Source organism: Fusarium sambucinum, chromosome I (assembly GCF_050947815.1).
Source record: "Fusarium sambucinum isolate potato_lamoka chromosome I, whole genome shotgun sequence".
Classification (NCBI taxonomy): Eukaryota; Fungi; Ascomycota; class Sordariomycetes; order Hypocreales; family Nectriaceae; genus Fusarium; species Fusarium sambucinum.
The window spans coordinates 10414692-10439607 of NC_139294.1; the positions used below are offsets into that span (position 1 = coordinate 10414692).

Genomic DNA, 24916 nt, shown 5'->3' on the forward strand with positions numbered 1-24916 from the left:
ATAGCATGCACATAATACATACGACATGACATAAAAAGTATGACACAATGGACACTCACTTAGAACAAATCTCAAACACAGTGGACCCTGATCGAGTTTTGAAGCCTGAATCTATATTTTCGTCTCTCCCCTTGTCTTGACAGGGTACACCCCGCATTGCCCGCCTTGATATCATCTTGGCCCGAGAGTGTTACAAAGAAATATTGGGTAGAAACCAAAGGCCCGAAAGCCTCGCCCTTATTGCCCAACATATCCGTACCTGGTCTCGAGGACCCCTAAGGTTCGACAACCGTTAGTGTTGTGCCCATCGTTGATCTAAGCGACGGATTGAAAACCCTGCGTCGGGTTGATGGCGTTATCAGCACGAGTGACTTGGCATGTTGACTCGCAGGTAGTCGATTTCGGTATCAATACGGAGATGGCTTGAATCAGTCCTGTAAATAGTGGACACTCGTTTTATATGTAACAGGCAACTAATTCATCAGTGGTGATTCGCCAGTAGACTCAATAACAAAAAGTAAAATTTGCATTTCAGACAAAATTGAGAAGATTGTTACGCGGTCGTTTTCGGCACCCAGATGGGAGGTCATAGACCTCGCTACCCCATCATGCTTCGATGGCCCCGCGACGTCATCATGAAAGAAAAAAGTAAAACAGTTGATTATGACTTACGTTAATAGCCTTCATATTAATACATTTCAGGTTTCAGGCCGGAATTTGCCTCTCTTTTCCCGCATTGCATCTACCTTTCTCCTGTCGTCCTGGAATCTCTTCAACAAAGCCATCTGCTCCGCCTTGCGTCGCTCTCTCATCTGGAAGCGGTAGAAGTCCTTGAGCTCTGACTTCTTCTTGGTTTCCCTCTCGATCATCCTGCGCTTGGCTTCCTCGGCCTCGTTTCGGCTAGCGGGGGCAGATCGCCCGCCGCGAGTGACTGTAACGAAACCATCCTCGTCGGGCTCGTTGCGGAGTCTCTTGGCAACCTCGGCAGCTTCCTTCTCCTTGCGGTTGAATGAGGTAAAGAAGGCGTGAACAGCCTTTTGTGTCGCGGTCTTGTCAACGCGTGATAGTTGTAGATGTGATGCGATCCATGTAGAGCCAAGATCAGGGACGTCGTCGGATAAATCGCTACCCCATGTAGGATACTTTTTGCTCTTTTGTAGTTTCGAAATAGCCTTGAGTACCAACTGCACACTCTTTTCATCTGCTAGAAGCACAACTGCTGTACTGCTGCTGCGCTGAACACGTCGCAACCAGATCAGCGGTAATTGCGCAGCTTCCTCCTCGCGCTCCCTCTCTTCAGCCTCGACGTCTCCGCGCTTTCTCTTCTTTGCGAAACCTGCGACTTTTGTGGCTTGCTCGGGATCAATGGCCAGCGTTGTTCGCGACTCGTTCTCGAAGATGATGGTCTCGAATCGACCGGCTCCTACGAGCTGCGTAAAGATTGAGCGAAAGTGAGGCTCTGTGCTATCCGCCGGAATGTTCTTGAGGAATAGACTTCGCGAATCGTTGGCGGTTGGGATCTTGGGCGCATTTTTCCGTATGCGAATCTCATGAATGGCAGTCACTGGGTATGATGATGTCGCGGGGATCTTGACTGGGAGTGTGGAGAAATGATCTCCAGCTTCTTCCAGAGGAGCCATTGCGCTTGACGTTTGGGGTATCAAAATAATGTTGAAGTTGATCGTGCAAGATTGAGAGAGGTCCTGCTGCATCAAGAAAAAAAGTCAGTCTCCACTGTAGATAAGCTCAGTTATCTCTGCATATTCGCACGGCCCACTTACACCAAGTTCATGTGGACAACACATACCTTGAGTTCAGAGTGGGAAAAATCAAAAAAAGAGAAACAAAAAAAGAAACAAAAAAGAAACAAGACTGCCTACTCGGTGGTAGGCTGGACGGGGAACTTCTTTTCAAGGAAGTATTCGAAGAAGGCGATTTTCTTGCCCTGTTCCTCTAGCTTCTTCTCGACCTCCTTGATCTTCTTCTCGGCCTTCTCGGCCCGCTTCTCAGCCTCCTTGGTCTTCTTCTGCTCGGCTGCCAGGCCCAAATCTAACGCGTCAAGACGCTAAAAACGAAGATTAGAAATGACTCAAAGAACATTAAATAGTAATGGAAGACTCACAGGGTTGACTGTCATATAAGCCAAGTTGAACCCGTCTGTACGGTCAGCTTGGCGCTGATTTTCTCGCTCGGGGCACTCATGGGCCTTGTGCCCCATGCGTTGACAGTGGTAACATTTGACGGCATCACGGCCCTAATGATATTAGTATGGATATTCTCAAGAGTATGTGTACTTACGCCTTGGTCCTTGGACTTGCGCTTCTTGTCCTTCTTCTTCTCCTGCTCGGGCTCCTTCTTCTCCACGGTCTTGTCGAGTCCCTCCTTCTCATCCTCCTCCTTCTTGACCTTCCTAGTCGACTCCTCAGCAGCCTTTTTGTCGGCGGAAAACGGTGCAAACATCCTTTGCATGTCCGTGTGTGTGCGTGTTGCTGCTGTTGAGTTTGTTGCTGCTGGGTTTGCTGCTGCATCTGAGAGAGAAGCTAGAATTATTTGCAATCATTCATTACAGCCAATCAAAAACTCGGCTTTCAAATTTCTGAAGCGCATCAGCTCAATTGCCGTTTATGCATACGGATGCCTAACCCAACTCAAGACTCCCATCAGTACAATCAATAAGACAAATGACCTAATGGTGGGCCTTAGGTTTCATAAGAAAACTAAAGTATTTTATCTTTTAGTCAAATAATTATGAGTTTAGGAAGCCTTAGTCCAAGATACTGCAGCGATCAATATTACTTGAGTAGGCATAAAACGATACGAGAACATAAGAGAGTCTCAGCCATTTGCTGCGCTTGATGAAACTGCCGCGTTATTCCCGGTAAAATGGGGTTGCGCCAAGCTGTCAACGTTATTTGGATACACTGATTGGTCTGCCTCTTGAACTAAACCGGGTGCCCACCATTTTTAATGCAGATCGATCAGGGTCCAAAAAATAACATCGAGGGGATTCAACGACATGTCGTAATGTCACTTTCACGCCAACATCCAACTGCTTCAAAAAAGCATGCAGGCATGACTTTTCTCGGATTTTTAAACCAGACCTCCACTTGTACAGACTTGATCTGACTGGGAATAAAGTACAAATAAAAATATTGATTTTTGTATAGATTTCCACATGAATGCTAGCGCACAATCAGTCAGTTAGGCAGCCAGCCAGACCAGCCAGGTGACTCTACTTTTTTTTTCTATCTTATAAATAGCGGCACTGGTCCATCGCCCTTCTATTATTATCTCGAACTCAGCCTTTCTTCCGCATGCCAATTCAGTATATGTATACGCAGGATTTTAATCACTGTGTCTGCCTCTATCCCCAACGACCAGCCTTACGGCGCCAACTCGGGGAACTTTATTATCAGATGATAACGACTAGATGCGCTCATAGGTATTTAGTCTGGGCTATTGTCTAGCAGTTACTTTCCAGATGCTAATTCTCCATAAACTGCCAAGTTTTCAGATGAATCGGCCCTTCGAAATCATTACCGTAACGCACACGATATCATCCTAGAGGAACGCCACCTAGGGCGGCTTAATCGTAAACACAGGACGATATGATTCGGTAGTATTCAGCACTAGGGATGAACCTCGAACATGACTAGACACCCAGGAAAGCAAATATCCGTAGGCGCTCTCCTCAACCCGAGGCAACTCCAAGCCTCTTTACTATTGCGCGGTTGGGGAGCCCGCTGCTATCTTCGGCCCAGGAACCCAGGGGGTAGGAAACAACTCTGTGGTGGTTGAGAGAGGTATGCCTGACTACCTAAGTCCCCGCTAAGTAACATAAAATCTAACCTAAGTCTTATGATATAAGAATAAATGACCTAGTAGTATGGTCTAGATAACATAAACTGGCATGCCGACGGTGTGCCAGGCCACCGCTATAGAAATAGACGGGTCAGACAGTCAAGTTGCCTCTTTCATTGTCAACGTCAATATACAGAGCGCTCGTTCTGTACGGGAACAGAGACACTCGAAGACACCGGCAGCAATAGCTTTGGCTGTGCAATAAGTGCTTTGAGGCCCACAGCTTGCCGAGTCTCATTTTTCTTACTTTAGTTTCTTGTAGCAACTCTCACGATCCCGCGGAGGCTGCCGGGATCTTCACTGTGCCTGTCCAAGATGCTCCCCTTGGCTCTGATGAGGTTGCCCACCCCAGCAGTGACCTCGAGCGGGTAAATCAACTACTACTACTACTACTACTACTACTACTACTACTACTACTACTACTACTACAGCATTCCCAGCGCATTATACCACTCTGACATCATGTCTTCTTCTAAGCCCATCTCTCCCGAGCCTACTGATGGCGACTCGGCCATGGACGATACTCCTCTCCAAGGTCGACACTGCCCTCGCCAGGTACATGGCCAAGGCCAAGATGACTGTTGTTGCCCTCAGGGAGGAGCTCTTTAACACCAAGGAGAAACTTCCGAGCACCCAGGAGGATCTCTGCAGTTGCGATCTGGTTTCTCTATATAACTATGGCGTAGATTCTGTTTATCTGCCGTCCAATGCAGGCAGATCTCGATGTAGACTTCGAAGTGTAATGTGAGACTTCTTGTGGAGAGAAGTAACAACGTACACACGCAATGTATAACAGCTTATATCAAAAGGGGAGAGGAGAAGGGTCAGTTCTCCTTGGCTTGTTCCTTGTCTTCTTTGATTTCTTCACCCCTCCACCGGCAAGGAATATAGCCTTGAAGTTAGCATTGTTCTTTTTAGCTAATGTGTTAGAGTCACCGTTCTTTATAGGCTTGAAACCAAGACCACGGCGTGGGCCAGGCTTCGCACTTTGTACAATTCTTCCCGTCTTTTAAATCGATCTACACTGACATTGATAGCCCTGTGAGAGTAAGTGCTGCAATCTTAAGCCCTAGTTTTAGGATATAAAGCTAAAGAGCCAAAGAAGTCTTGTCTAAACAGCATAAGCCGACTTGGTAATTTTATATCTTATAGGTACTAATTTTAGGACACTTTTCTTCTTCTATTTACCCTTAATGACAGCAGCAACAGCACCAGCAGACCTAGCACATTTTCTCACTCTGCCTGCCCTGTCATTGTGTCTTCTTCCCAGTCCACTAATAGCGACTCTACCATCGGCGATGCCCCCAAGCCCCTGTCCAAAATTAACGCTGCCCTCGCCAAGTACATGGCCTTGAAGGCCATGCCTCTCCCTGGTTCCCCCAAGCAAGACAACAATCCTCCTCCCAAGATCCCTCACAAGCGCGGTGCTGGCGTTAGCATTTCTGGATCCAGCAAACGATCCCGGCAGCCCAAATCGGAGGAGATCTACAGTCACTGCCATAAGAAAGGGCACATCAAGACCGATTGCCCTTATCCTTCCTCTTGACGGTCGAGCCCTTCTTGGCACCGTATTCTACGAAAGCCACTTTGTACAAATGCTGTCTCTGCAAGGAGAATTTGAATCGAAGGCGCCCTTAGTGGACAAACAACCCAGCTCTTGCTCGAAAGAGGTAGCTGGATGAAGGAAAGGGTATTTCATGCAAGCCGTGAGATCGGGGGCGATGTATATGCAGCATAAACGATTAGAAATAGTAATGGTGGAGGAAGTCTGCCATAAGTTGGCTCGCAGCGCAGGTAGTATGCCTCAAGCTTCGGCGTGTTTTTCATCGAGTTAACAGTCGGAGTTCTATATTGCTCGTGTCGGTGGCAGACATCTGTTGATAATAGGAGTACCTCCCAGCGCCGTTTGATATGAGACAGAGAGGGGCCAACTACCCGAAGAGCAACAGAGTTCTCTAACATATAGCTTTACAGATAGTGGCAAGGACAACGCGGATGTTGCTTTCATCGGTAACAGCTAGATTGTCGTTCGTCAACTTTCTGCTTCATTCAAGGTGGGATAATTTACTGCCTCGCCTTTTCCAAGCACGAGGTGTCTTGGCCGAATGTCGAGACTGACTACTAGATAATTAGCTCCTCCCTGGCGCGTCGGTCGCCAAACGCATGGGTTCCCTCTTCTGATAACTCTTGTATTCTTCCATGGAGCAATACTAGTCCCAACGTGCCGAGATAAAAGTCTGTCGTACAGATTTGTAGTCAATATCACGGCGCTGAATGTCATTCAGGGTGTTGTGCTCCATCTTCAGGTAGGCGCCCAGGTCGATACAGATAACTGTTTTCAGACAAGTTTAAAGACAAATAGCAGTTCAGAAACTTTTGTGATAGGTTTTAAGATGGTAAGAAGTCTTCAAGATACCAGGTAGATTGGCCTCTAGGAGCATAAGAGATGGAAGTAGTAGGGTAGTTTATGCTATTTAGACTAGACTTCCTAGACTATTTATTATTAGACCCCAAGACTAAGGAGATCAAACTTCTCTGCTACTCACAAGGAAGTTCCATCACCTGGAAGGTCTCGCCCAAAGATCTCTGATATTCGCATCATGTTGTAGAATAATACCGGTTGTGTATAAATTGGCCATGAACGTGGGAGAATGTGCTAATATCACATGGCACTGAAGCAGGCAGTGAGAGAGTATGTTTCCATGAAAGGGGCCATCCGGGCCGGACTCGGGGACGGGAAGATGCGACAATCAGGATTCCTGCTTGTCTGATAGCCGGATCAATTAAGATTTGTGTGAGTATAATCCTATTTCTCATTCAGTTGATGCTAATAGCTAGCTAGGCTCATATTGAATAGCCAACACTGTCAGGATGGCCACTGTGATGAAAGGCAGTCCACTTTCAGCATGTCTGTCGCATGTAAACAATGTAACCCATTTACCCTGGTTGCAACTAATGTATTGACTTGCTGTTTGTCACATTGCCACATCATATAGGGAAAATAGTGCAGCCTTGGGGTCTTGCTACACTGTATCTACTCTACTGTTCTGACTTCCTTTATACCTCTGGGGTAACACTGCTGGGGTCACTGCTCATTTTCTCTTACGAATATAAATAGTGTATCGCCAGATATGATTCTTCTGACCCGTCCAGGTCACCTGTCGACAGTAAGTTCACTCTCAACGCAACGTAACTCACCATGTATACTCACAGGCAACGTACAGTAGCTTAATACATCATCTCAATCATTTTGGAGAGCTCGTGTCAATTGCAAAACTCGTTTGGGTCTGTACATTGTAGATTGGAGACTACCATGAGCTCGTGGTGCCCAGCCCCTACTCAGACAACCCAACTACAAAGAAAGGTCAACAAAACGGCAAAGATCTGCAAATAATATTGTGCACGAGGTTTCTTTGCTTCTTTTTATGTCGTTTGAGAACAGAAAACTAATTTATAAATCTTAACAAAGGTGATATATCAACCTTGTCGGTTCATGAATGAACCTTGTTTCTCCCCATAACTTCCATTCCAACCATTCTATCCCGTTTCCTACATGATTTGAATGCCTGTATTTCAACTGTAGGCTCTCATCGTGTCCTTTGGCCCATTCCTTACTTCCTGATCCACTGTCTCGTGATACGAGTTTGTCGCATCTTTCGCTGTAACTGAAAGATTCCGTACATGAGAGCCTCACTTGTAGGAGGGCATCCTGGGACGAACACGTCCACCGGTACGACTCGGTCACATCGGCGTTCTGTTAGTTTTGAGGTCTATAACATGTCAGGATGATAGGGGGCTTACCCTCGGACAACGGCGTAGCTGTAGTGATAGTAACCACCACCGTTAGCACAAGAACCCATGGAAATAACCCATCGAGGCTCAGGCATTTGATCGTAGACCTGTCGAAGAGCAGGAGCCATCTTGTTGGTAAGAGTGCCTGCAACAATCATAACATCGGACTGTCGGGGCGAGGCACGGAAAATGATACCGAGACGATCCTGATCGTAACGTGGTGTGGAGAGGTGCATCATTTCGACGGCGCAGCAGGCTAGACCGAAGGTCATAGGCCAGAGAGAGGACTGACGAGCCCAGTTGGTAACAGCGTCAAGTGTGGTACTGTGAGTGTATGAGTTAGCCTCATCATGGACCGGTACCGGGCGGCGGTTTTTGTCGAGCTGCGCCCAGAATTTTTGACGTATGTACATACAGAGCGTATTGGAGAGCGCCCTTGGGAGGAATCTCGCTAGGCAGAGGAACCTCTCGGCGAACGTTGCCTACACCAGTGGCTGATTGGGTCTGGAGGGCGCTCGCATCGCGGCGAGAGTTGGTGGTAAAGGCGGCAGCGGCGGTTCGGAAAGGAATGAGGGTAGTCGTAGGCTTGGCTAGAGTATCGAGTATCGTTAGCGAGGCATGTTGACATTGCGATGGCCATATTCGAAGTTCGAGTTATAAAAACCCGCCTGGCCGAAGCTCTCGAGACACCCACCTCGGAGGGCCATTGAAGCCGCGGATCGCGTAGAGGAAAGCATCGTGGGTGATAGAATGATTCGGCAGACGAGATTACCCCGATCGCACGATATCAGAGGTGACGAGGAGGGGAGATTGGCGCGGACGTGGTCGACGGCGTTGGCGGAGCGAAGCTTTCTTGGTTAACGTTTTGGATGATTCGCCTCTTTGCTTGCCGAAGCGGAATAAGGCGATTCTGATTGGCTGGTGGTGTTTGGATAGAGGCCCGTGGATTAGCCGGGGTGTGGGGATGGTTTTGGTGATGACCTCGACTTTAAGAGAATGAATCCCAAAATAAATAATCAGGAAGAAGTCTTGAATTGTAAAGGATTAAAAAACCGAGAACAATTGGATTGAGGATTTTCTTTTTTGAGCCTCCTAATGAGTGATTCGCCTCACACTAAATCATCACGGGGTTCAAAAGCCTCTACTCTTAAAATCCATGACGTTCATATTGCCTTTGGATAGTGAGAAGACCAGCGGGCGACAAATTTCCAATTGGAAGGTTTTCCTAGCTTCAAATCATTTGAATCTAGTGGCGAATATCTTCTATCTCCAAACTTCATGGATCAGGGTTCTCAATTGCAGATGTAGTCTGGAACAGATGCTCAGTCCGCAAGAAATAGGTAAACAGCATAAGGCCTCGTCTAAATAGCATAAAATAGATCATTCTATTATGCTCTTGAACATTGTTCTCCAATGGCCTGGGGACTGTACAATATGCAATTCTACATACTCCATGGCACTGCTCATAACCAATTAAATTCTTAGAATGTCATGTTTCTCAACATCCATTTCGGTATCGAAGTTTATACAGGTTGATAATCGGGCTAACAGAACTATCGTGACTATTGATATTGAAGCGTGGTTAAACAATTTAAAAAAAGTAAGAGGCTTCTCACACTAATTTGCCCTTCTTCGACGAATGACCAAATCCCAGATGTCTTGTTTCGCATTAAAGATGTTCAGGTTGAGTATCGAATCTAATTGAAAGCTCACCTACCAGGACAGGGTATCAAGCACACATCACTTCACAACAGTCTGGTGTATGGGCGCTTGGCTTTATGGTTATCTACAAACACGATTAGACTTTGAGAAGCCCCCCCATCAAGTTATCTACAAACACGTTTATTCCCAGAACGACACGTTAACTAACGTGATCTTGTAGATCTTCCCCAGAGTTCACGACCCCTAGAAAAGGGGCAGTTAATTGACTAGCTTCATTTGAAGCCGTTAAAGTCAATGCCTGGTTGGCTCTGATCCCCCTGCAAGAAACACATACGACAGGCTTTATTAGTGTTTGTAAATGAGTTGATTTAGGTTACTGACAGGGCGACAGGTACAAACTACTAGGTTGCAGGGGTTATGGCGGTGGTTCACTTCGGAACCGGGGATAATTAGCTGAAGCTTCAATCACAGGTCGGTTATGCACAGATATTTCGCAGGGTCGCAGTTGGTTAAGAAATCGCCAATTGAATGATTATGCTTGACCAGGCATTGGGGGTTCGCTGATCTTGCTCTAACTGGGTTTCATACTGTAAAATGCTTGTAGTCTCGGTTGTCTCTCGCTTTGGCCATTGATCAAGGATTCAATAGACGGGGATGTGGTAAGCGACTATGTGCTATTCGCGGTCGACCGTAATGACTGCGGATGGTTTATATCGATATTAATTAAAAATCAAATGCCTTGACCCCTGGACGAGGACTTCAAGTCACGCTTTCGGATTTAATAACCGGTTCATGCAGGGATCGCGGTTGTTTCTATCAAAAATGAAAGACATTTGTGGTTACCTTCACAAACTGTTGGTAATGTCATGTCACTTTCTGTATGCAAATGGATAAAAGTCAGCCACAGGGCGCCAACGCGAGGCTAGACGTAGCTAGTTTTTGATATGCATACAGAGCCATGCGGTCTTTAAAATGCCGAGTTTAAGATGATGTTGTTCGAGAACTAAACTATTGTTTGACTGACAGCTAAAGTTACTGCAATAAAATAATCAGAGTTGTCAAGGACAGATAGTCTCTAGTGACATAAATAGCATTCCAACCCCATCAGATCGGTGGACCAACTCAGCTTATAATCACTAACAAGATGCCAAGCCACCCCGCTAAGGTCTGGATGCGGGCAGAGCAGTAGTTGCCGCTCTGAGACCTGTTCCCCCTTTCTAGCTGCATTTTGCTGCTTCGTAACCTCCATCGGCAAGTGGGTGGTGCAACCGTGGAACACACTCACATGCAGCAAATCAAACAGGTTTACTCTGTCCAGAAAATAAAACACACATCATATAAAACGCCGAATTAAGATCCAACTACCTGTAAAAACAAGCTTCCAACTCCGAGTCCTTCTCTGCAAGACTCCCCTGAAGTAAGCCGTACCCCAGCATAATGCATCTCCTCCATAAGACCGAACCTCACAAGGTAACCAACCAAAGGATTTCAAGCTAATCTTTAGCTTCCAGACTTCAGGTAGTCTTTCCACGAATGGCCTGGATATTTCTGCTACTCCATTAAAATGGGTGCTGATTACGTATCTTAACTTGGTGCAACTGCTGTCGCGAGTTATGAATTCCTTCTTTTAAAATAGATGTCTCATTCGAATTCAGTCAAGAGCGCCTTCTTGCTAGTAAAATCTGTCTGCTCCTTCCCCTTGCAAGTTCATACACTTGCATGTGGCCCGCAAATTCAATCTTCAAGTGTGACTTCTCCACGTTACAACGCCTCCTCCCCTCCACTAAAGGGCCAGAGAGCCAGGTCTTGACTTCCCGGCCAATTCCACTTCCCACCTCGACTCGACAGGGCAGGGCAGGTACTCGTCAAGGAACTCCTTCCTGTTCCACCTGACTGTTCTCAACACCACAATCTCATCTCAACTTTGTCACTTTACTTTAGTAATCATACTATTTCCTTGTTTTTCTCTTCTTTGTCTTTTATCTAAAAATTTCTCTGCTCTATCCTACTCCGGCCTTCCTTTGCGTCGCTGCTACGATATCCACTACGACCCGCCGAATCCCTACCGAGACCAACCTCGAACGTCTCCTCTCCGGCGCATATCCAAGGAATATCTCGCTCAACAATGCCCTTTTACATTGCTCTTTGAGCTTACGGTCATCCATCGATGCTTCGTTCGCCCACTCTCCCGAGGCGCGCATAAATCTCCGACTCCTCCGCCGCCTTCGTCACCTTGCATCATCATAACCGTGATCATGATGTGGCCTGGGTTCAAACAATGGCTATCGAATTGGCCTTCTCGATTAGTTTTCCGCTATCTCAGTACCCTATTTCTTATATGTTTCGCGATCACCAATTACATATTATGGACCAGCAGCCAAGGCTGGGATGTCACCGAACCGAAAGGCCCCGTCACTTTGGGCCCAAAACATCCAATTAAGAAGCTCATGGCCGATGCCCGCGCTCGTCATGAGAACCTTCTTTCAAAACGAAGCTACGATCTATATGACGCCGCTGAGCGCTATCGCTCTCGCCGAGGACGTCACCCCCCACCGGGTTTCGATAAATGGGTCGAGGCTGCCATTGCTTCAAAGAGCATTATTGTGGAGGACTATTTCGATCGCATATACAAGGACTTGGCTCCTTACTGGGCGCTCGACGCTCATACGCTTGCTAGGCGCGCATCTGCTTGGCACTGGGTTGTCAAAGTTCGCAACGGTGAGGCTACCGGCGTTGGTGACACAACGGAGCGTGTGCCATGGCTGACGTTATGGACCGATCTTGTCACGGAGTTCGCAAAGGATTTGCCCGACGTCGACATGCCAATCAACTATATGGACGAACCCCGGCTTCTGGTCCCCTTCGAAGACTTGTCGAAGCTCGTCGAACAAGAGCGCGACAACCGACGCATAGCTCCCATGAGGGAAGTTTTTACAAAGTTCAAAAGCCTTTCCAAACTCGACGATGAAAAACCTCAGCCGTACGACCCTTACTGGCACAATAGTTCAGCAAACTACTGGGAGCTTGCGCGTGTGACGTGTGACCCTAACGCTCCGTCGCGCAATGTCCAACAAGTCTCAGACTTTAAAGCTCCTATCGAGTACCCATCAAACTGGAGCCCCGAATATGCGTACAGAGGGTATATCAAGAATTGGACCGCCTCCCAAGATCCTTGCCAACAGCCACATCTACGTCAGATGCACGGGAGTTTTGTTGCACCCCTTAGCTTGTCAACTTCTACCGAATTGATCCCGTTGTTTGGCGGATCCAAGCTCCCAATGAACAACGAGATTTTGATTCCTGGTGCCATGTACCTCACGGTTGATGAGTTTTACTCTGGAGGAGACAAGATGGGCCCAGCATGGCATGCCAAGAAGACAGGTATTGTGTGGAGGGGCGATGCGTCTGGTGGCGAGCCGAGGGCTGACGTTTGGCACCGTTTCCATCGTCACCGTCTTATGCAGATGCTTAACGGTTCATATGTCGACAGTGTCGAGCATGAAGGCGTGAAGCCGAGAACTTTCCAACTACCAGACCCAGACCACTACAACAGCACTCATCGCACTACCAATACCCTTGGCAAGTGGTTGAAGGAGATCTCTGACTGCGGCTTCAAGCGACTTCTATGCGAAAAGGTTGGCTGCGAGCAGTTCGCTCCTTACTATCGCGAACTGAAGCATATGCCTATGAAAGAGCAGTACGCATTCAAGTTTCTCCCCGATACCGATGGCAACTCATTCAGCGCCCGCTTCCGAGGGTTTCTGCGCTCTTCGAGTATGCCTCTTAAAGCTACGATCTATGCCGAATGGCATGATGATCGTCTTACTCCATGGGTTCATTTTGTGCCCTTTGACAATACTTTCCAGGACCTCTACCCTATCCTCGAATTTTTCACTGATGAAGAAGCTGGTGGAGATACCGCAGCCCGATTCATTGCAGAGAAGGGTAGAGACTGGGCGAGCCAAGTCCTGCGTCGTGAAGACATGCGCCTCTATACTTGGCGTTTGTTGCTCGAGTGGGCCCGTGTGTGTGATGAAGACCGCGAGAAACTAGGGTTTATAAGAGATCTTGTGGAACCTAGGAAGGACTCTATACGGCGGTACTCATACTAAGATCGACAGTACTTATTTACTACACCACCTGGTCCTCTGCAGGATAGGATGGTCCCTGGTGCGAATGTATATAACTAATATTCACGGCCTGGCGTTTCGGATTTGGATTATTTGCCTATAGAAGAGCGTATGTTTGACATAATGTGGAGGGCATATAATACGCTCAAACACTTCATCGATAAGAGGCATAGGTGTGTCGGGAGATAAAAGTCACATAACTAAGGATACCTCGAAACCAACAAGGTTGGTTCATCGAAAGAAAATGAAAAAGAGACGAAACAGAAGGGATCCTCTCGTTTTTTGTTCTCGAATGTAAAATGTTAGGCCAATTCGCCACGATAATAAATAAAACACAATACCAAGTCTTGTCACGATTGTCATCTTTAAGCTATGGATGAATGCACGGAGAACGCCATGCAAAGTAAGAACCAGTATCGCGGTAGCATGTCGGTCGTCATTTCATCCACATTACTGTATATATAATATATATGCTCGGTCATTACATTGTACCAAGGATACTTCATCGCGCCACACCCATGATGAACCAACGCCGAACAGTATTGCAATATGCATATTCAAGCTTGCATGCCAGGGTCAAGATTTCATCTCTTCTTCTCATAGCTGTAAATTCGTCACTGGTTCTCGAGCAGGTTGGCCCTTCAGGTGCGCAGCCGATCCTTTGAAAAGACTTTGCCAAATGAAAGCTTCACTCAAGAGCAACTCAATGTCCTTTTCCGTCCAGCCCTTGGTGGGAAGGCTCTGAAGAAACATCATGATCTCCTGGAAATCCATGTCGAGGAGCTTATCGGACCATTTCACAAGAAAGGCCGCACACACGTACAAATGGAATTCGGAGAAACCCTGTTCTTCGGCCTGGTAGATTGGTTAGTTTTCTTGAAGTCTTTGTTAATAAGGGGTGACAAACTAAATAGGTATCCCACATCCGAATGGTGTTTTTGACACTGAATTCTCGCATCAAGAGGCAGTTCATCCAACGGAAACTGAACTGAATGAACTCGATGCCCTCTTGCTCCAAATGCTTGGACAAGTTGGCATCTATGCGCGCTGTCAAGTCGCGCAGCGCAGTAACTTGTCGTTGAATACCTGGTTGCGCCACGATGTAGTGGTCCTGAATGCCATCGAGCAGCTTTGTAAGACACCAGAAAGAATCGGCTTCGACTGCGTCCAATACAGACTTGGGAAGTTGCCCTGGGTCCATTCCTGATTCAATATCGGGATCTCCGATATAAATGCCAAGAAACACTTGCCAGAACGGCGTTACAAGGTCGTTGATACCCTGAACATAGCCGCTTGCTGGGTGTCGCACAGCCCACAGATACAGAATGCGCTCAAGTGACCGTTGTGTTGCTTCGTAGCTGTACAGCTCAATATGCGGGTTGGTACGAGGTACGTCGATGCTGATTTGGTGCCAGATGGCCTCATCCAGACCCCGGGTTCGGCCTGTGGAGGCTGTGTTTGCTGATGTGGTTGTAGGGCCTCCTCCTCTCTCGAATGCCTGGCGAACACCGTCCAAATATTCTTTGCGTTTCCTTTCCAAAGTAGCAACCCGGCGCTCGCTATTCGCCGGAAGATAACTCAGCAGTAGTTGCCAGGTGATGGCGCGAACCTCCTGCGGCACACCAGACCAGGCGAGTTGTCTCAAGTCGGGCAACGAGATTGTCGAAGCTTGCAGGAGCTTTTTGAACTTATTTATACGCGTGATTCGAGAATTGATGGCATCGGTTTCTTTAGGTGTGGCGTTGGCTGGTACAGTAGGGTAGTTGATGAGGTGCAGAGCATTGGCGGGGTCTTTTTGTCCATTGTCAGTACCATGCGAGAAGCGCGTTGAAGTGCGATGGGCAAACCTTTGAGAATTTCCTTGTATTGCGGTCGAAGTATCTTGCCCTCGCTCTTCTTGGGCATGGGGTAAGTGGGCGCAGGTCGTTCGATAGCGATATCGGCGCTATTAGAATATCGTCTTGTCAGGAGGGCATTGGAAGAGGGGCCCTCAGTTAATGGCGATAATGTACTCGACTCGACCCTGTTCTGTGTAGCAATGCGCCGCGTCCTTCTCTTCGTATTAGACAGGCTAGGCAAACCGAAGTCATCACCATCATCGTCCTCATAACCCATCATCTCGTCTTCGTCCGCTTTCCAGTCATCGTTCGTGTTGGATAGGAAGTTGATGTAGCTCTTGTAGGGAGGGGAACCGCTCTTGCCTGGGGTCGCCCTTGACGGGGGAGAGGCTTCTTGGATTCGAATCTTAGCTGAAGAGGAGGAGGGAGGTGTTCTAGGGCGAGAGGAGTTGGAGTTCCTAGTAAATCGACGTCAGCGACTATTGTCCCTCTCATGATCACAACAATCCCACCTACATGGAGTCGAATTTCAGCATATCAGCATGGGAATATGCAGCGCCAACAATGAGACCAGATCCATGGCCTGCAGGTGACGTGACATTTCTCTTTGATGTCGAGCTAAGACTGTCTCGTGGTGGCGGTCTCCAGAAAGGTGATGCGGAACTAGTTGGACAAGCTTCAGCAGGCGAACTCATAGAATGCGAAAGGCCAGGACAAATAATACATACTCTGACCGATCTATTCAACGGCAATTGAGCTTGTATTAGCAAAAAGTCGACATATTTTAAGCTCCCTTCTGAACATACCAACTTGGACCATCTCCTGCGGCAGTGGGGCTGTTAGCAAAGGCGGGTGGCCATTACGTCGAGTCTCGTGAGCAATGAGAGCTTCGACGGTGATAGTCAGGACTTACAGATTGCGCGGGCTTCTTGCCGCTTCCAGAAGATGACCACATGGTTCGGTGACGAGAAGCGAGGCCGTTAACAAGAGGCCTGGGACTTCTTTTACATGCTGCGATGCAACGCGACGCTATGATGTTGTAAAGTGCAGGAAAGTCAGTAGGTTGGTTGGATTGACACAGGTAGTCGATGGATCGATGAACAATAAGGAACGGGTTTAATTAGGCTGCCCTGGCTCGACCACGAGATCACCCCGCAAACAGCGCTACCACAGCTTGGACAACAGCGGGTGTATAGTGGGGTCGGCCGCTAAATCACCCATAACCCTGCCCGCGTTCGGTGGGCTACTTGCCAGCGGCAGCCCGTCCGTGGCCTCAATACTACAGATCCAGGATAGATCTGCGCTTAATTCGTTTGATAACAACATCAGCACTGCATAATGGTAGTTGGAGCCAGATCATCAACATAAGCTGATTTACAAATTTGAAAGGCGTTTAATTCGGAAAAGAAAAGGGGCCTCAATAATAATGCTAAATTATGTGAATGATTGCGCTGTGTCCACTTTCATGGGCCTTGCTTATAACATGAATTATAGGATGGGAATTTCAGGAGAGTTGCAATCAATTATTAAATCACGCCCAACGATTATAGATTGTCATAATGAGAAATGATGCAATGACATAATGTCAATTACTGTAACATGAGTACCTCTTTAATTATTCAGAGGTCCAAGTGTTTTCACTCTGGTACGGTCGTTTGCTTGCTCGATGCGCCCGCATCTGATTGGTTGTCAGGGTGCTTAGTCAAAAATGTAGTTTACCTTGGGCTCCGCCAGTCGACGAAGTTACCTTCATGGTTCATTCAGTCGCCTCCTCTTCCATCTTTCTCTTTGAATCCTCTTTCTTGATCAATCAATTTCCATTCCCGATCTCGTGCATCACTCCTGCTTCCCTCTCTTTTTCTTCTTGCACGATAGTGATTCATTCCGACCTCTAATTAACACGCAGCGCGCATCTTTTGCGCATCTTCCCGTTCTCTATTTCTCAGGGCCACGCGACGCATCTCAACCATCACCATGACCGAGCCAGAGAACTTTGAGGACGATCTCTTCGCCGACCTGTAAGCTTTGGCTACATATGACGCTACAAAATGCGCCCAGTACACCTCAAAGATGCTGACTCTTCAATAGCTACGACGATAACGATGCCCCAAAGCCCGCGCCTGCCCCTGTAGCAGCTCCTGCAGCTCCCCCTGTCCCAGAGGTGCAACCTCCTACTAACACCCACGACAACGACGACCACAATGCTACATATCAACCTCAAGACGCAGGAGGTGATGAACATATGACTCAAGATCAAGATGACGATGACGATGATGTTGATTTCAATCTTGGCGGAGGGGGAGGCTATGGCAGTCACACAGCCCAGTCTGGCATGCATGATGATGCTCAAACACCTCCCTATGGAACGGTTCACAAGGCAAGTGCCAAAGAAGATGGGTAAGTCTATGTCATTCCTGCACTTCGTGATTTCTATCCCTTAAGCATGCCCTGGGGCAAATTTTGCACTTCGCTGTGTTTCCACCGCCTTGAATCGTGATGGCAACATTGCCATGTAATAGTGGCTCTCGATTTAGCTTTGCATGCATCTCGGACGGTGGCTGGCTAGAAAGGGTCGCGGTCGAATTGAGAGAAGAAGGTTCTGCCATCAGAGACATTATACTGCAAAGATTCAAAACGGAGGATTTGCTATAATCTCAGCCAAGAGTAATGGGGACCAAGAGCTATGACCAGTTAAGACGAGTTTTTCGGCTGCTCTCTAGAGCAATGAGAGGAAGAGGAGGCTGTCGATATCAGTATGGGATTCGCCCTGTGGATACTCCCAAGAAGAATCATCCGGCACTAGACCAGACGAAAGACACTACTACTTGAGTCTTCCATAGCCCTCAGTCGCAGAAATCTTTGAGCCAACGGGAGTGGTAAACACTCCCGGATGCTATAGCGAGATTCGCAGCGAATAGCGCTCGAGGCCAGTACCTAGCATGAGACAGAGGACAGTCAAGACGATAGCACAAGACGAAAAAATATTCGACCAAGCTGATCTGGCATCTCTCGTTGCAATGTCTGCGCCGTTCCTTCAACCATCTTGGCGGTCCATGATCAACTTTTTGTCAACAATCGCCCTTGTTAAGTTGGCCCATTCTGCATCCACAAACAGGGATCTTGCAGTTCTCTGCCGCCAACTACAACAAACCGACCAGGCGACTCTCTTCTACTGGGACTTAACATTCTCTGCATGCACCCGTATTGCCCTGCAAACTTCCACAGATTGTTTGTTGCGGATGCAAAGTATTTGCCAGATTTCAACGATGAAAGCCAGGGTCACCAGGTTTTTTGTCGTTGTATCGGGTACTGGACCTAGACCTGTCAGCTTTGTTAAACTCGAGGTCACAATCCCAACTCAGCAAGACCCTTGATTATTCGCCAATTTCCGGACATGTCTAACCAAGCCACTTCGCCTTCAGCTTGGATACACCCCTGTGCCAAACCCAGCACGATTGTGTTAAACAGCCGCCTTGATGTCTTTGCAATGCATAAACTTTGTACTTGAAAATCGCAGAGATACTGACATGCTTGTTTAGTAAAATGTTTATTGGTGGTCTCAACTGGGAAACTACAGACCGTAAGTCATGCAGATACGACGCAACAAGTCTTGTACTAATGACGACCAACAGAATCTCTAAGAGACTACTTCTCTCAATTCGGCGAGGTTGTTGAATGCACTGTCATGAGAGACAGCAGTACAGGACGATCGCGAGGATTCGGTTTTCTCACATTCAAAGATGCCAAGACCGTCAACATCGTGATGGTCAAGGAGCATTTCCTCGATGGCAAGATTGTGAGTAGAGCTTCGGCTTATCCTCCCATTCTGGCAGCTAATAGCCTTGCAGATCGATCCCAAGCGGGCCATTCCCCGAGATGAACAAGAAAAGACAAGCAAGATTTTTGTTGGTGGTGTCAGCCAGGAAACGACCGACCAAGAGTTCAAAGAATACTTTGCCCAGTTCGGCCGTGTCGTGGACGCGACCCTTATGATGGATAAAGATACCGGCCGGCCACGAGGGTTCGGCTTTGTCACGTTTGAGAATGAAGCTGGTGTCGATGCCTGCATCAACGTGCCACTAGAGATTCACGGAAAGCCTATCGAGGTCAAGAAGGCTCAGCCAAGAGGCAACCTTCGAGAAGAAGAAGAGGCCTCGAGACGCGGCAAGTTCAGAAAGGATGGCGACCAGTCGAACCAAGGCTCTATGGGCCAGCAGATGGGCAACAACAACGGCATGACACCTCAAGTCATGGCCCAGTACTTCCAACGCATGCAGCAGTACTTCACAATGATGCAATCCCAGATGGCCATGAGCCGAGGAATGCCCATGAACCCAGCCGCGTGGCAGAACATGATGCAGATGCAACAAATGCAGCAACAGATGATGGGCGGCCGGGGAGGCGGCGCCAACGGTCAAAACATGATGCAGAACATGAATCCTCAAATGGCGCAGCAGATGCAGCAGCAAATGCAACAGATGATGCAGCAACAGGGTCAGCAAGGTGGCCAAGACGCTGGTTCCGGCAGCGCCAGTCCCACTGCATCAGCCAACGGTGGTGCCGGCCGAGGATATGACAACGGCAACTTTAACCAATACCAACAGCAACAGCCTCAGGGAGGTCGCCGTGGAGGTCGCGGAGGTTACGGCGGCGGCCATACAGGAGGACATGGAGGCTACAACATGGGAGGCGGCGGCGGAGCTCCAACTTCATGGGAGGGCATGTATGACGATGTCCCCCAGCCCAACAACCGCGCTGGCAGCGTTGGTGGAAGCTCTGACCCTCAGCATGCACCACCAGCCAACGCACCCACCGGCCCCAAGAACGCTGGTAAACCAGGCGCCAACTACCGTGGTGGTGGACGAGGTGGAAACCGCGGATTTCACCCCTACTCGCGATAGACTTCAGGACGCAGTCGGTTCACAGGACTGGAGCCATCAAGGCTATAGGATCCTTGACGCTGTCAGGATTGCCTCGAGGTTATCGGATATTCTCAGCCATGTATACCATGGCGGAATGACCTCAAATTTTCACTATACTATTTTTGTTCCTCGTTTGATTTGATCATGGGCGGCTTTCCGATGGTACGGCTGATATAAGGAGTAGATGAGGTCGTTTATCCAGCTTTAGCATTACATTAATCAGGAGTCAAACCAGCAAAAGAACTCTCGTTGTGAACGCGTGTGATCCATGGCCACCATTTATATACACATCAACATATACACATATCAATATCAATATGGCCATGCCTGAAAGTTTCATGTCAAGTGTCCGGAATGTTAGGTAGTGAGAGTGCTATATATGTAATAAATAGTTGAAATGAAGCGCTGTTACCCTGTCCTTCTTAACTTCCAGCTCAAACACGCTGGCTTCGCCTCTGCTGACAACGCACGTAATACATGGCTAAGTACAGTTTCTTTTTCCATCGCTCATCAAGCAACATCGCAGCCAAGGACCCGTCTGTCCCGGCGCATGCCTAGTAGTTCCACAATGCTTGCGAAAGTTTCTTCTCCACGAAACAGGTCGGGCGAGATACATTTGTATTGGCAGACCCGTTTAAAATCTCGTCCATTTTCTCTCGAGGAGCCAGGAGAAGAATCAGGTGATGCATCGCATGTTGAAGGCGAATTAATTTCACCAGCGCCATACGACCCAAGTCTGTCCCTCTTTGGGACCAAAGCAAATACCCAAATGTTGTTGCATGTATATGAGAGGAATGGGGCAGACCAGAGAAGGTCGTTCTTGTGTGGCGAATACAGGGCAGTGCAATTGACTGTAGTTTAAACCTTTCCAGTTCAGTGTCCCTGCTGAAGGTAATGTCGTCATTGTCTACTCTTGACCGAAACCCATAGTCTCTTCGACAGCAATCGTGAGCTTCTGCTGAAGCATCTCTAGGCTCTTATAAGGTGGCAAATCGAGTCGGTTGAAACTGTTGACCGTCAGTTTTGCATCATAACAAAAGAACATATTGACTTACCAAGTGTGTGCCTTCGGCAAATTAGTGATTTCTCCCGCCTTTTCAATAGTAAATCGTCTAGGGCCATCACTGCCCTGAAGATCTTTGAATCCGTTGACGGGAATTCGTGAGGTTCCAGTAGTGAATTGCAATAGTCGTGATTTCTGTTCACCGTCCCATGATCGCACTGTCGCCCAGAAGTTCTGCACGACCTCGTCGGATTCGGTGTATCCTCTGTAATCGGTGTGCTTCTTCCAGTCGTCAACATCGATCTCAGCGATACCTCCGATAAGGAGCTCGAGCTCACGTTCATCGAAGACGTTGATGAGATCCTGAGGAATAAGCTCTTGGAAACCTTCCTTAAAAGCCTGGAATTGCTCGGCGATACGTTTCTCAATTCGCCATTTGACCATTAGATCAACGTATTCCTTCTTGTTCTCGTTGGTGACTTCAATGTCGCGGCCGCCAGGAATGAGATCCTCGGTGGTGAGAACTCCGAACCTTTCATCTTCAGTAGAGAAAGTCTGTTCCAAGATACCTCCAGAAATGTCGTTGTCCAACATCCACTGCAATGATCGGTGGAAGTCTGCGTCGACACCCTCCATGTCTGCCAAGGCTACTGCCTTGCCGAGCATCATCTTGTATAGAGCACCGATAAAGAAGGCGTCCAAAAAGCGTCTGTGGAAGATCGCCAGGCCGACAACACGGCCAATGAACTTGAAGTAGTTGAGATGCTCCGGGTTGATGCCGGAGTGGGGGTTAATCTGAAGGGTGTAATTATCGTGGGCGGAGTATTCGAAAAGACAATAAAAGGGGTTGAACATTTCGTGTGAGAGGAGGAAGAAGAATTCTCGAGAGAGACCACCATAGTCCAGACCGTCTTCGCCGTCAAACTTGATCATAAGTCGTTTCTTCAGGTCGGTGGCAGACTGTCGTGTAATCTCGGCGAACGAGTCCTCGAAAATGTGAGAGCGTCGCACCTTGATGTGACACTGACCACTAAGGATTCGCATGGCTGGTTGTGAGCGGAAGTAAATGAGCTTTCGCCTGAAGTCTCGCTTGTACTGAGGAACGTTCTGATCCAGGGATGAGGGTAGTCGAGGATCGTCCCATGTGGTGGTCTTGGTATTGTGATCAACAAAGTAGACCCGAGCAGTGTTGGTCAGTCGCATTTCCCAACCACTAGGTAGAGGACCAAGTTGTGACACAGGCTGCTGTTGGATTTGGCCATTGGCATTGTTTTGGCCGCCATACATACGGATGTACTGCTGGCGACGTGGATCGACCCAGGTGGTCGTTCTTGTGTTGTGGTCAACAAAGTAGGGTCGGCCTTCGGGTGTCCATCGCTGCTCCCAGCCTGGAGGTAATTCTCCTGTGCCGGGGCTTGTTGCTCCAGTGTGCATCACCGCGCCGCCGTTAGTTGCCGGTGCTGCCGCTGGTGGCGGCTGTTGCGCGTGCAGTGTAGGCGAATTGGAACCAGTTCGCTCCTCGGGCAAGGTACGGTTCTGATGTCGCTGTCGCTCAACCTGAGTAGCGGCCTCTCGGTCGTTCCGCTGCTCCTGAGCACCAGATGCAGTGGGTCGGTTCCAACTCGTTGTTCGTGTGTTGTGATCGACATAATAGGTGCGACCTAGGTTATCCTCACGACGCTCCCAGCCTGCGGGTAGACGTCCTTGAGCATCTTCGAATGGGCTAAGTTGATTGGTTTGGCGAGTTTGTCCGGAAGCATTTGGTCCAGAGGCGCTAGCACCGCCAACAGAGTTAATGCTAGACGGGCGATGTGCCAAGTTGACCTGCGAGCCACCGGCGCCGTTTGGTCCTGACATTGAAGATCCCGGTCGGTTCTCTGGCGGAGGGGCGGAGAGGTTGGAAGCGTTCGAAGGGCCGGTGCCCAAAGATGGTCGAGCTGTCGATGTCTGGCCGCCGCGGGCTGGTGCACTGAGGTTGCAAGACAGGTTAATAATAAGCTTCCCATGGACGACAAGGTTATCGGTTGATTTCTTCAGGTCTCGTGTGAGCATCTGGTCTAGGCGCGTGTGTTAATGTCAGCAGGGCTATTCACATTCCTCTTTTGGGTATCAAGTCAACTGACCATCGGCGTCTGCACTGAGCTCAGGTATGACATCTCCGACGCGAATATTGATAACTCCCAAGAATCCCTGGTCCTTCTTCTTAAACTTCTTCTGGTCAAAAACTTGTACTGCGAGGATGCCATCTTCGTTGGTGCGACTGATAGATGTGAGCTGAATGTCAACTTTATTCACGGTGGCGGGGCACCTTACAAGTCAAAGCTCTCGTTCCAGTACGGGTTTAGAGTCCTTTTGCTGACAGTCGTTGTTTTAGTTTGCTCGCCATTTATGGTCGCAACAGCAAAAGGGTCGGGGAAGCCTGAGGAAAGTTAGCCTTGGGAGTTGTGTATTGTTTCAAGAGTGGCACATACGGAAAACATCTCTCTTATATAGCCCGTCGGCCGCGATAACTTGGATGATGTCAATATTAAAAGTCGAACGGAGGGGTAGATTAACGGCGGTAACTCACTGGTAACCCGAAGGTTAGGCCTGCTGTGATAGAGGTCAGTATGGGCATTATGGAGAATTCAAAGGCACAATGTAATTTTCCGTCAAGCTGAAGCTGGACGCGATGCGATGTGGAAACGGCTGAGAGGGAACTTACTTAGAATCGGTGCGACTGGTCATGGTGTCACCTCTTGCACTGCGCAGCGAGGGACTAAGTCACAACGACGACAGCGATAATGTAGGGTATTTATGAGGTGAAGGTGAAGTTCAGGGTCACGCAGCGAAGCCTTGTCGAGAAAGGGGAAGGCGCTTGATGTAGGTAGATCGGGTGGTTCAGGTCGAAGGGTTCAACTGAAAGAAAGTTGACGACGCTTGGAGTTGGGACAACGGGGGAGGTTGAGGCTGTGCACGGGGCGGCGGGCGCGGGCCTAAAAGATGGGAAAGACTGGACACGGACTCCCCGCTTCTAGGTACAGCACCTTTTAGACCTTGGGTACAAGGAAGGTACAGAAAGAGAACGGCCGGAACGGGAAGATCTGTTACCTTGGTAGCTGCTATGTTGGGTAAGTACCGACCACTCAATTAGCAATAAATAGTCTGTCCCTTTATGATGCAGCAATGGTCTGAGACGGACGGGTTGGTGAATCATCCAGAATAAACAAGAGAGAAAATATGCATATGCCACAGTGGGCGCACGGTCAATTGATTGATTGGATTCTATTACCACGATCTGAGTGGGTTCAGGCACAATCGTTACCTGTCCTGTGGTTGGTTTGTTGGTGTTGATAACACAAATCAATCGACCCGACTTGACGGCCTGAGGAGGATCTTTTGGGCCTTGTAAATGGGGGGCTTGGGTGCAGTTTCATGGACTGGGATGGTTTCTTAGCGGATGCATGTGGTGGAGAAGAACCAAAGTCACTCTTCTTGAGGAAGAACGAACTTCCTGGTAGCCTATAACCTCGCTGTAAGTAACACGGCTGAGGTATTTCTGTTAAAAGTTTCCCAGGTCTCATAAGTACACCTCTTGTACTCCTGCTGAATAGCTGCAAGCAGCCTCAGTACTTTTGACACCTCCTGTTGCTTCGCCAAGTAATACACAGCTTGCACCTCCATACCTGCCCAGACCTTAGGATCCTGGCGCCTCTCGTGCCAACTTAT

General features: G+C 48.3%; 9 protein-coding genes across 9 annotated transcripts; 4 read left to right on the forward strand and 5 right to left on the reverse strand.

Moving 5' to 3' along the window:
* Positions 1–698: 698 nt before the first annotated feature.
* Positions 699–1640, reverse strand: FSST1_006097 (ribosomal RNA-processing protein 7-domain-containing protein; the record flags this gene model as incomplete). Its single annotated transcript, XM_083232433.1, has 1 exon — positions 699–1640. The coding sequence occupies one exon, from the start codon at positions 1638–1640 to the stop codon at positions 699–701; it is 942 nt and encodes a 313-aa protein (XP_083089527.1).
* A 236-nt stretch (positions 1641–1876) lies between these two features.
* FSST1_006098 (uncharacterized protein) lies at positions 1877–2469 on the reverse strand (the record flags this gene model as incomplete). The annotated part of the gene is made up of 3 exons (XM_083232434.1): positions 1877–2065; positions 2123–2254; positions 2299–2469. 3 exons carry the CDS (start codon positions 2467–2469, stop codon positions 1877–1879), a joined length of 492 nt encoding a protein of 163 aa, XP_083089528.1.
* Positions 2470–4323: 1854 nt separating this feature from the next.
* Positions 4324–5407, forward strand: FSST1_006099 (uncharacterized protein; the record flags this gene model as incomplete). The annotated part of the gene is made up of 2 exons (XM_083232435.1): positions 4324–4416; positions 5132–5407. The coding sequence occupies 2 exons, from the start codon at positions 4324–4326 to the stop codon at positions 5405–5407; spliced, it is 369 nt and encodes a 122-aa protein (XP_083089529.1).
* A 2065-nt stretch (positions 5408–7472) lies between these two features.
* On the reverse strand, positions 7473–8390 carry FSST1_006100 (NuoB/complex I 20 kDa subunit family protein; the record flags this gene model as incomplete). The annotated part of the gene is made up of 4 exons (XM_083232436.1): positions 7473–7631; positions 7674–7977; positions 8069–8243; positions 8348–8390. 4 exons carry the CDS (start codon positions 8388–8390, stop codon positions 7473–7475), a joined length of 681 nt encoding a protein of 226 aa, XP_083089530.1.
* Positions 8391–11570: 3180 nt separating this feature from the next.
* FSST1_006101 (uncharacterized protein) lies at positions 11571–13427 on the forward strand (the record flags this gene model as incomplete). Its single annotated transcript, XM_083232437.1, has 1 exon — positions 11571–13427. One exon carries the CDS (start codon positions 11571–11573, stop codon positions 13425–13427), a length of 1857 nt encoding a protein of 618 aa, XP_083089531.1.
* A 615-nt stretch (positions 13428–14042) lies between these two features.
* FSST1_006102 (GTPase-activating protein GYP1) lies at positions 14043–16238 on the reverse strand (the record flags this gene model as incomplete). Its single annotated transcript, XM_083223797.1, has 4 exons — positions 14043–14300; positions 14353–15236; positions 15293–15741; positions 15800–15978. The coding sequence occupies 4 exons, from the start codon at positions 15976–15978 to the stop codon at positions 14043–14045; spliced, it is 1770 nt and encodes a 589-aa protein (XP_083089532.1).
* Positions 16239–17257: 1019 nt separating this feature from the next.
* On the forward strand, positions 17258–17684 carry FSST1_006103 (uncharacterized protein; the record flags this gene model as incomplete). Its single annotated transcript, XM_083232438.1, has 2 exons — positions 17258–17301; positions 17372–17684. 2 exons carry the CDS (start codon positions 17258–17260, stop codon positions 17682–17684), a joined length of 357 nt encoding a protein of 118 aa, XP_083089533.1.
* A 1142-nt stretch (positions 17685–18826) lies between these two features.
* Positions 18827–20184, forward strand: FSST1_006104 (RNA-binding protein; the record flags this gene model as incomplete). The annotated part of the gene is made up of 3 exons (XM_083232439.1): positions 18827–18863; positions 18916–19079; positions 19132–20184. 3 exons carry the CDS (start codon positions 18827–18829, stop codon positions 20182–20184), a joined length of 1254 nt encoding a protein of 417 aa, XP_083089534.1.
* Positions 20185–21112: 928 nt separating this feature from the next.
* FSST1_006105 (NEDD4 family E3 ubiquitin-protein ligase) lies at positions 21113–23935 on the reverse strand (the record flags this gene model as incomplete). Its single annotated transcript, XM_083232441.1, has 7 exons — positions 21113–21212; positions 21261–23265; positions 23332–23468; positions 23522–23627; positions 23680–23718; positions 23778–23800; positions 23913–23935. The coding sequence occupies 7 exons, from the start codon at positions 23933–23935 to the stop codon at positions 21113–21115; spliced, it is 2433 nt and encodes an 810-aa protein (XP_083089535.1).
* Positions 23936–24916: the final 981 nt, after the last annotated feature.